Consider the following 11,340-nt stretch of genomic DNA (forward strand, 5'->3'; position numbering starts at 1 on the left):
GTGGTATATAAGGGAAACCGGTGGTCAAATTGGGTCAAACCCTCTAAACTACACAAACCCTCGGCGAACTTATCCCCTGAATCAGAAGTTATTAAAAAAAAATTTTCTCCTTTCGTTTGTGTGGTAAGGTTCGTCATGATTTTGTATTACATAATTCTTTTGTATCAATAAGTAATCTGATCCACAATGACATGTTTTAGATTCATTATTGAACCAACCCTCGTCGCTCTTTGTCGGTCCGAGCTGAAGGATATTCGTAATTATTAGTGATTCATCTCTCTAATCTTATTCCACTGTTTGTATTGATATTCCTTGATCGGACATTAAAAACCTTACCTGGATATTATGTGTGCGCCGTTCATAGAGCGAAGTTAGGGTTTGAGCGAACTTGTCAAGTTCGCCTGTCCCATAACTTCGCTGACATTCCAACTTTGCCTAATTCATGCTGGGCGAAGTTGTTAACTGTTGGTATTATGATCTGACTTGGCTCGTTTATATTGTAGATATGGCTGTTGTGGCAGGTGCTGGTGGCGCTGGTGGTGATGAAGGTGGAGATAATAACAGACAGTTTTTCCCGTGTCACAACATGTATATTACCTTAGATCCGGATGCTCGGGGAAGTGACGATTACCGTGAGATCATTTCGTTCCTCTTACGCTCACGCATCTTTCATGCAATCACTACTACTCTTCCGATATCACTACCGAACGTTGAAGATTTTTGGAACACAATTGAGTATGATTATCGTGTCGACCCGCCGGTGATGCGAGCTACGGCTAATGAACAGGAGGTACAGTTCTCGGCAGATCAAATAAGGGTAGCCTTACAATTTGGGAATGAGACGACTGAGGATCCCACAGACTTTCCGGCTAGTTTCAGAAATGGTGCGTTTCTGCGTATGGGGTATTCTGGTCCGTTGGGAGAATCTTAGATGCGAAAAGGATTTTTGTTAGATCAGTGGCGGTTTCTTATGCACGTGATGATAGTATGCATGTCCGGTCGCAAAGCTGGTACAGATGGTATGGGTGCAACAATGCAATCAGCTATGACCGCGTTGACTTATAACAAGCCTTACAGCTTCAGTCAGATGATTTTTTATGAGATTGATTGTCAGAGACGCGCGGTTGCTAGGGAAAGATTTTTGATGTATCCGAGATTCCTACAGATGATTCTGAATCACGTAGCTCCTACTCTGCCTCAACGACGTCCTATCCGTTATGTTGAAAGTGTGAGTAAGAGAATTTTTGTGCAATGCAGGTCATCGAGTGCTCATAGCAAACCAGAACTTCGTCCGAGGCACACTGCCCTGTTTGGTTACTTGGTGAATCCTGCATATGTTGCTCCTCCTGGTGATGAATTTCTTGATCCGGCACCGCAACAGGCCGATGTTCCTCAACCACCTCCTGTGGTTCAACAACCACCTATGGTACAGCAAGCACCGACTGCTGATCCGGTTGCAGCTCTGGAAGAACAGGTTGACCTTGAAGTCGCCTTTGGAGGGCAAGGGTTCTTTGATATGGAACGAATTGATCCAGCTGCTGAGGTTCAAGCCTCAGTAGCTGAGGCGTCTGGTGTGAATGTGTCCATGGTCGCTACATCTGTGGCGGACTCTGAGAGAACTGACTCTGATTCATCCACTGACGATATCATTGAAGCACAACAAACCCTTGCCAGACAAGAAAGAATTCATGGCAAGAGAAAGAAAGACTCAGATGACAGTGAATCAGATTTTGAGGAGGATTTGTATCGTTTGGTACGAAGATCAAAGAAGGCACGGGTTGGTGAAAGTTCAAGAGTTGGTGAGAGTTCGAGGGTTGTTCATTTTTCTCCACCCTCGTTATCAGGTATGACTATGGTTCCTGCTTCTTCAACTGTCACAGCGCCGATAACCTCAAGTGTTCCCTTGGTGACCACGTCGTCATCTTTTGGTACTCCTCCAACCACGTTTCAGTTTACCGCTCCAGAGATTGTCTCTTTACCACCTTCGTCTCTTACTCCATCGGAGGTTGTTGCACGGTTTGTTGAGTCAACGGTGGTTGCTACTGCAGGGTTGTCTGTTTCGATATCACCCACGATCACTATTCAGTCTACATCGGATATACCATCTAGTTTGGGAATTCCTCCACCGTATGCACAGGATATTTCTCACATGCGTTTTGATTTTGATGCTACTTTGTCTGATTCTGAGAGGATAGCAGCTCTTGAACGGGTAGTTGCTGAACAGTCAAGAATCAATCTCATCCAAACTCAAGCTATCAGAAACTTGTGGCAGAGAATCAGTTACAATCGTCCCTCCTTGTTGAACACGGTAAACTATTTGATGCTCTACAACAGTTCTTAGCATCTCAGGGGGTGACAAGCTGCAAAGGTGATGAGTTGAGAACCAAAAAGAGGCAAGACAGAGACGATGATCCCAATGCATCAGAAGGTGCAGGTGGTGAGTTGCCAAGAACTGAACAAACTCTTGGGACTTCCACATCTCAGGGGGAGTCTGCTGGTCAGTCAGGCGGTACGGGTGGTGAGAATGTGGTAGTTGTAGATGATGAGAAGCGTTGGGTAATGATAATGAGTTAGGAGATGATGTGTTAACAATTGATGAGATTGAAAAGATAGGGGAACAAATTGAGATTGATAGTGAGTTAGAAGAAGGGGAGATTGTGGATGATGGTGTAGAACATGATATTCCAGATGTTGACAAGGTGAACGTGAGCCAAGATGCAAATGTGTCAGATGAGTCCGAGTGGGAAGAACAGCCGAGATGGAAAGAAGGCTGTGCTCAGTGGTTCTTCAAGAAAAAGAAGCCTGCAGTTCCAACAATGTTTAAGAAGAGTTACAACATCAAGGGGTACGCTAAGTCCAAGAAAGGTATCATCTGCTGGTTGTATGACGAACAGTTGAAGTTGTTTGTGATTAAGCGTTATGATGGAATTCAGTATTTTAAGAAGGCTTTGAGATCGCTCAACACCTTGCCTGAGTGTGAGGTGAAAGATTTGGCTCGTTTGAGATTGATTAATAGGAGTGATGATGATATTGCAAGAATAATTGGAAAGATGGTATGGAAGGAAGCTATTAAGGAGAAAAAGTTTGAACTTCTAAAGCCTCAGAAAGGAAGGTTGGTTGAAGATAAGGAACGGGGAATGAGGGCTGATGGTAAGCCTTGGTTGGTGATGAAGTATAAGCCGATTCGGCGTTTAAAAGAGGTGCCGATGAAGATAATGCCCAAAGACGTGTTAAAGAATCTCAAGTGGTGGTACGTTGATTGTCAGACAGCTGAAGATGTTATAGAAGATGAGGACGAACAGGAGATTCTCATAGTGTATGATCCCATGCACTTGGTTAATTTGTCTCAAGCTGATTTGCAGGTACTGAACGATAAGAAGATATTCTACATTCCTGTGTGGAAGGATGAAGCCAAGAAGTACCAGAGGGTGGTCTCTGTCTGTGTAAAGCAGGGCGTCCATGCTTGAAGACGAGTGGTATGAAAGTTTTGGGATTACATGACACGAGAATGAAGATAGAGATATGAAGCTACTGCCAAGGGGGAGTCTGTTGGTGCATGATGTCAGTAGTTCAGTATCTTGTGTTTTGTCTGTGTCTGTAATTGTTTAGTTTGTTTGTTACATGTCGAATACTGTTGATTATGTAAGTTCGCTGGTATGTATAAGCGAACTTGGGGACCAAGCGAAGTTATGACAACTTCGCCTAGCTTGTAGGCGAAGTTGTCAAGGTCTTTTTAAACCTCAACTTCGGGTTTTAGAAAAAGTTTTTTTTTTTAGCGACAAACGAGTTGTTTTTTGGTGATCTTCTGTATCACGGGTTGGCAATAGTAATACATCAAGTTTACAGTCTTATCCAGTGTGTTTGTCTTACCAATTCAACGTACTAATTGTATTGACACTCGTATCGTATTACGTGGGGATTCCGCACCCTCGTGTTACGAGATACTTCTGTGTAGATCCGGCTGAGAACCTACAGGCATACAAATTATCTACTTTGGATGGTGACTTACTACCAAGGGCTTGGAATGCTATACATCTCAAAAAATATTTCATGTAAGATTTCTATCCCGAGGATAACTGTTATACTAAACAGTCAAGGTATGTACTCAAAGTTATACTTTTATGTATTTATTTTTTAATATTATTATTCTTCAAACATGGTACTGACTTAGGCATCTGAGGGTGTTAGCAAGGCTAACACCCACCCCTCACTTAGAGTTGACTGTTTTGTAGACATGAGAGAATGAAGTTAACTTGGGCCTTCGTCGTCAGTTTCTAAAGGCCATGTCGCCAGCTTATTCCTATGGTATAAGGGGTTTTCACCTCTTCCAAGGTTTAAGGGATCTTCACTCTTCTTAAGATCGCCTGTAGAGCATGTTTATTCAGCCTTAGTTTGAGAGGCGGGGCCAGCACATGAAATATAGTGACTTGTTACCTCGTTATCCTCGGCTATTGATTTGAATCTTGAGGTTTAAGGGATCTTCATCTCTTCTTAAGATGCCTGTAGCGCATGATTTATTCGGCCTTAGTTTGAGAGGCGGGGCCAGCACATGAAATATAGTGACTTGTTACCTCATTATCCTCGGCTATTGGTTTGAATCACAAGTTTATGGTAGACGTACCATAATCTAAGGTTAAAGAGATTTACATCTCTTCAAAGGGCCTCGTCGCCAGTTTATTCTTAAGGTTTAAGAGATTTACATCTCTTCTCAAAGGCCTTGTCGCAAGTTCGTTTCTAATGGTTTAAGAGACCTTTCATCTCTTTTAAAGGGCCTTGTTGCCAGTTTATTTAGGCCTTGTCGCCATAATTTCTAAAAATACTTTCAGGATAATGCTAATGTCACAATTCTATTGCTATATCCCCAGGATTAGAAGAATATTCTAAACAATGATCTTATTGCAAGGATAAGACGGTCTGAACAATTTCCAGGTTAATTGATGCGCGGTTCTGGTATGATTTACTCTTCTTCTGTGCAGTATTTTATCAGTAGTGGTCATATCAGCAAAAGGCTCGGTCTCAGCCGGAGTAGTAGCTTTCCTCTTCTTCTGTGCAGCACTTTTCTGACGGCTCGTTGGAATTCTCACCGAAGGGGAAAGTGTCTTCGAATGTTCTTGTTTCACCACTGTCCTATCCTCAATAAGATCATCCAAATCCACCAATTAAGCTAAAAGACTTTGGCTTCGGCATACCTACACAATGAGTCATCAAGTTATTTTCAAGATAACAAAATCCCTAGAAAACCAAAAATCACCAAAACACTTACCAGAATTCATGCTCTCAGCGGGTTTAGCAGCAATCACACTTGTTTCTCCTGTTTCTTCCTCTAACCAAAATTCCCTTTCCTCTGCTGGAATCTTGAACAAAGCCTTGAGCCTTTTCTTCGTATCCTTCCTAAGCTTTATCAAATCCTCAAACACAACTGCCAAAAAACAAACCATATCAAAATGAATCGTTTGCAAAAAGAAATTTTATCCTACAGATCTCCTACCCTTATGAACCCATTTAGTAGGCAAGCTCATCCCATCAGGAATAGAATCCCGACGCACGAAAAAGAAGTGTTTTTTTCCAATCAGGGTCGCTACCAGACACCTTGGGAACCATGTAAAGACAGTTGGATTTGGATTGAAGGCAATAGCGAAAGGATCCGTGGGTTCGCAGGTTATAAGTTGCGGCAATATCAGGCACACCTATGGATAGTCCACGGGTTTTGTTCAGACGATCTACCGTTGCCAAAACCCTCCACACCATTGGCATGACTTGTGAATACGAGAATCCGGTCACATCAAAGAACTCTTGTATGAGTGGGGAAAACGGATATGAAAGGCCAATCGAAAACGGGTAATAGAAAAAGCAGGTCCAGGTTTTAGAAGAAAAGTCGGCCTTGACTTTGGGATCGTATGGCCTAATGACGGTTTCGTCAGGTAGTAAACCCGATTCTTTCATAAACCTAATATCTAAATCTTTGAAAAGGTACTGATCTTCATCGGTTGCCGGAATGAGACCTTGATCGACGAAATCATCTGAGGTTGCGAAGGAAAAAGGATTGGGCGCACGAGGGGTTCTTTTCCTCATCTTTTGTGTGGATTGAAAGAAAAACTTCAAGAAATTAAGAAGACGAGAGATGAGAACTAACCTGATTATGAATCGGTGGAAGAAGATTATGGTGTAGAAGATGGAAAATGCTTTAATTATAATCTAGAGGAACGGTTGTAGGGTCTCCTCGATTCCCGCGCACGTAATTTCACATATCAGAGATATTATTAATTTTGAAATTCAAAATTTTTACAGCTGTCACGCAGTAAAAATTGGGGGCAATTGTTTGGTGCGGATTTTTATCCTCGGAATTGAGCTTAACTTAAGGATGTTGACTTGAGCAGTTATTCTGAGGAAGGTACGTTGACTAATTGAATTGTCCTATATTATCTAACTGTTTTGCAGATAAGAGCACGTGTTAAATATGTTTATAAGAACGTGGATTGCAACAGAATACTACTTGAACTTCGTCAACAATCAACGTGGGCAGTAACGGCTTGTTGATGAAGTAGTCTAGGGTTTTCGGAATAATCGAAATAACAGTTGTAATCTTCTTATTATATATTGAGCTGATAATATCGTTAGGTCACACACAACTCACGGTTTTGCTTACTAGAAATCACTGTAACACTTAGCTTTCGATATTCTATCAGCTCCACCACTTGTAATCACCTACTTTCGTTATTAATAATATCGACGGTGATAGTTTTCACCGTCCGGGGGTTTTTTGTGTCGGAGATCATAATAATCGAACGTTAATTCGACCAAAAGTTGAGTTCATAATCCTTAACCGAAGGAATTCGACTAAGGATTAAGTTGTAAACTCTTGACCGAAACGAAGATTATCATAATCAAGGGTTTTTTCCCTCGTAATCATATCTTTGTGTTCGATATCACCATCATTAAGCACTTCACCTCACGCACTAATTTGATCAAAAGTTGCTTTGTCAATTTTTGACCGAAACACTTATTAGAGTCTCTTTATAACTAATTAACTTTTCAAAAAGTTAATAAGTTATATTAGTTGGTTGACAAACAAAAAGGACTTATGGATTTTAAGTTATCAACAAGGCAAAATAAGAAGATTCTGATAAGTTGAAAAAATGCAACTTATTAACTTATTGTGTTTGAATTACTTCAGGGCCGGCTCCGAGAAACCGAAAATTTTTTTGGGCCAAAGGCGAATTTTTTTTCGGGCCTTAAGTAAAAGAAACATTTTGTTGGGTTTAAACAATTTAATTTTAAATAGGCTTACTTGATTACGATTTGAGTTGTGTAAAAATTTTTTGTATAAAAATAAGCTTAAAATTGTCTCAAATAATATTAGAATTCACTATCTTTTGATTAGATATCATACCCATTTACCATTAAACCAAGCTAGTGGTTATATAATTGTGTTGAAATATTGATTATACATATTTTTTTGATAAAAATACATATAATTATCTTTGAAAAAAAAATTCAGGCCTGTGGCCGTCGACTACCCCGCCATGCCTCAAAGACGGCCCTGAATTACTTATTACACCCCTCAAACCCTTAAAACTGATTACATCCCTTTTAAATTAAATTGTCATTTTTGGTCATTTTGACTTTCTTCATCACATAAGTTAATCAAAACATTTTTTAAAAATTTCTTTCAAAAATTTCATAAGTTAATAAGTCTCTTTCAATCAAAAGTTATTTTTGACTTAAATAAGAAATCCCAAACACACCCAAAAGTAGAGGTGCACAAACCATGTATTTTTAGAAACCAAAACGGATATGGTCAACAAAAGTCAAAACCGGGTCGGATAGGAACCAGTTCCGGGTATAGTCGTGTATTTGACCAGGTTTTGACTAGGGTTTTTTCGAGTCTCAATTAGGTTTGTGTCGGGTTTTGACCGGGTAAAGGTGGAACCGGTTCCCACGAGTCTGGGTGAGGTCCGGTTCCAAGTACAGGTCCGGAGAGGAATCCAATACCAGGTCATACCTAACGGTCAAGTAGGGGTAGAAACCGGTTACAGGTCAGATCCGAAACCAGATATTTTGTGCACCGTTGCCGAAAAGATTTCATTTCTTATATTTTATGGGCTCTATATTTTTGGCCCATTTCAGTTTCTTTAAAATAAATCAAAAACAGAAACACGTCAATAACCCGCCGTTTATCCCAATTTTCCCGCCAATTCATATTCTTTTTGTAAGCCCTAATTTCCAATCGGATCCAAATTGCGACCCTAATTACTTGAATTCGCCATCCAAATCGTTGATTCCGAGTCACAGGTATTGAAATTGTGACTCCAACCGTTGGATCTGTAATAATTATGTCCGGTCAATCCGATTCTTGTGGCTCTACATTTTCAGCTGCTGAGGTAAATTAAGTTTACCGTAAGTGTAATTGGTTGTATGTGAAGTTATAGCTGCTATAATTGACTGTGAATGTTGGATTGGATAATACAGTTAGAGTTTTTAGCAGAGGATGAAATGATCGAGATAGTTCCTAACTTAAGGATAAAGCCTCTCAGTTTAATTTGTGTAATCTTCTTTCTTTCCTTTTCCTTGTTTACGCGTTTAAACGAGGTGAGCGAAGCCCGTGTTTTGACTTACGCTAGCTCGAGCTTGGCTGGTTTCGAGTTCTTTTTCTAAAGCTCAGGCTGGGCTTTTGAGTTTTTTTATTTCAAGCTTGGGCCCGGCTTGTTTGCTATTTATTAATTAATTTATATACGGCTTTATTTATTTTTATTTATTATGAGAAAAACATTAAGCGAGCCCAAGCCCGGCTCGAGCTTGACTGTGCAGTGGGAAATTAGTACATAGAAGTCCAGAAGAGGTAGAATTTATTACGGATGAGCAATAACATAACAGAAACCAAAACCGACGAAACCGAACCAAAATTAACTGAACCAAATTATTCTTATTTTCATATATTTCTAGCTTTTAAACGTCAATTTAATGTATTTCGTGTTTTTATATCTCCATTTCATGTATTTATATCTCCATTTCATGTATTTGTGTATCCATTTCATGTAGTTATACCTTCATTTCATGTATTTGTGCATCCATTTCATGTAATCCTAAGTAAAAATTTTAGCTCAGATTTAAGTTTGGTTATTAACCAAACCGAAATATTAACCGAATAAACTGAACCGATTAACTGAAAACCGATTGGTTAATTTGGTTGAGGATAAAAACCGAACCGAACCATGCACACCCTTAAAACTTATAAATAGACATGGCTCGACCAAGTTTACTTGAGGCTTGGCTCAAGCTCGAAAAAGCTAGTCTCGCTTTGAGTTTTTAATCGATTCGAGCTTGAGTAGCTCACGCGCGGCTTGGCTTGTTTGCACCTCTATACTTTATGACTTTATTTAGTAACTTTATGTAGTAATTTCTTAAATAAACTTCTAGACAACCCAACATGTTATAGTTTGAATGTGTTGTTAACATTCTTTTTAATATAATTGGCAGGGTGATTTTGGTCCATTTCAGCCACAGATACCTACTCAGGTCCCGATATGGTTGGCTGTCGCTTTGAAAAAGAGAGGGAAATGCACTATTCGCCCACCAGATTGGATGTCTGTTGGTAAATCTTTCCTCTGTGAAACTTAAACACACACATGAACAAACAGTTTATAAAAAAAAGATATATTGAAACAGGCTATGTCATTTACTGCTAGCGTATGATGAATTCACAAGTCCAGTTTCAGTAGAAATGAACAAACAGTTTATAAAGAAATGTTAGTTATGAGAGATTAGTTGGTTTATCTGAACTTGAGCAGTTATGAGAGATTAGTTGGTTTATCTGAACATGTGTTTTGTCAATTCGTGTGAGCCATTTACAAATGTATCTGCTTTAAATTAATAAGGTATTAAATTATCAATCTTTTTTATTTGATCTGCACATAATCTAATGACAGTTATAGTTTATGTATCAAGCTGAACAATATGTGCATTCACGTAACCCAAAGTTAAGAAATACAGTGTTACGTACTTACATATATTTTTAGTTAGTAACCATTTTTTTTATGAAATCTTTCCCACTAGAAAAACTGACTTAGGTTTTGGAGTCAGAGCGCGACTCAGCAAGTTCTTTTGAAGCATTGCCATTTCATTATGTTGAGATTTCAAGGCTTCTTTTTGACCAGTAAGTGACTTTTACTCTTTTACTTATTCTTTCATCACTTGCTGTTAAAAAAGCTCTTTAACAAGTTTTCATTGATGCAGTGCCCGTGAAGACATTCCTGAAGTATATATGGTTAGTCTAAAGATGAAAGATCCTTGTGGGAATATAGTCATTTTGAAATCACTTTATATTAAAAAATGAAATTTTAAAAGCTGTATTTTTTAAAATACCTATATAGGTGAGATCTCTTATTGAAGACATTAAAGACGTAAGGTTTCACAAAATTGGTACTGGGTTGGAGAAAGTTTCGTCTCGATCATATGCAATGAAGGTATTAACAGTTAGCTCATGTTTTACATTCAAAATGTGAAGTTAAATAACATGAAGCATGAAATTTGCAGCTGAATTTATCTGCAATGGAAGTAAATGTGATACGACCGTTTGTTACTGGAAGTCTAGAAACGTTTTATGAACTTGCCGCTCCAGAGATTGTTCAAGAATCACAGAGAGAGGAATATAGGCGACCCCAAACAGCTGATCGGGGACCTAGGGTAAGCTTTTTCATATGCACATCATATGAAATTATGAATGATATCATAATCTCAGACATATATACATGTGCTAAGTTTTAACCTATTTTTCTTTGTTTTGCAGCGTGAACTGAGACGGTAAATGACGTGTCTTCTGAAATCACCTGCATATTCAACAGAAGTGATTCCTCAAAGGCTCAAACTCTTCTAATTTCTATCAGTCAAATTATCTTGTTTAATCGCAGCTTTAAATCTCTTTTCGTTTGGTTTGTTTAAATTTGTCTGTAAAATATTTTAGTTTTTGTAATTGTGCTTTTGTCGGTCTGATTTCGGATTTCTAGTAGTCTTATTGGGATTTTTTTCATAGCCGTACTTAAAACTAGAGGCTACAAAATGTTAATTAGATTACATCTTTTTTAGAAGCCATGTTAGTTAGGGATGAGCAAAGTAGGTATCGTTATTTCCTGAATTTTGTCTTCAATATTGGTACCAGTACCTGGTAATGGTACCTGCTCATCCCAACATAACTAATTGGGGGTAGTAAGTGTGAGGTGAAACTGGAATATGATAATTAACAAATTATATAAATGAGGTGAAACGTCCTGTTAACCACATACATAATTCTATAGGTTTCTTAAACCTACGTAATGAAATAAAATAACAAAACAAGTGGGCATA

General features: G+C 38.8%; 1 protein-coding gene across 2 annotated transcripts; it reads left to right on the plus strand.

Moving 5' to 3' along the window:
• Positions 1 to 8,215: 8,215 nt before the first annotated feature.
• On the plus strand, positions 8,216 to 10,849 carry LOC143629222 (DNA replication complex GINS protein PSF2-like). Of its 2 annotated transcripts, none has more exons than XM_077098550.1 (8): positions 8,216 to 8,381; positions 8,470 to 8,544; positions 9,478 to 9,592; positions 10,054 to 10,153; positions 10,234 to 10,264; positions 10,371 to 10,463; positions 10,534 to 10,683; positions 10,787 to 10,849. In XM_077098550.1, exons 5-8 carry the CDS (start codon positions 10,262 to 10,264, stop codon positions 10,802 to 10,804), a joined length of 264 nt encoding a protein of 87 aa, XP_076954665.1. In that variant the 5' UTR covers positions 8,216 to 8,381; positions 8,470 to 8,544; positions 9,478 to 9,592; positions 10,054 to 10,153; positions 10,234 to 10,261; the 3' UTR covers positions 10,805 to 10,849. Both variants share the same exon structure in this region, with proteins under 2 accessions (XP_076954665.1, XP_076954666.1).
• Positions 10,850 to 11,340: the final 491 nt, after the last annotated feature.

The sequence above is a fragment of the Bidens hawaiensis genome, unplaced genomic scaffold (assembly GCF_021521415.1).
Source record: "Bidens hawaiensis isolate Kalapana, Puna unplaced genomic scaffold, B.hawaiensis_p1.1 tig00005179_1, whole genome shotgun sequence".
Classification (NCBI taxonomy): Eukaryota; Viridiplantae; Streptophyta; class Magnoliopsida; order Asterales; family Asteraceae; genus Bidens; species Bidens hawaiensis.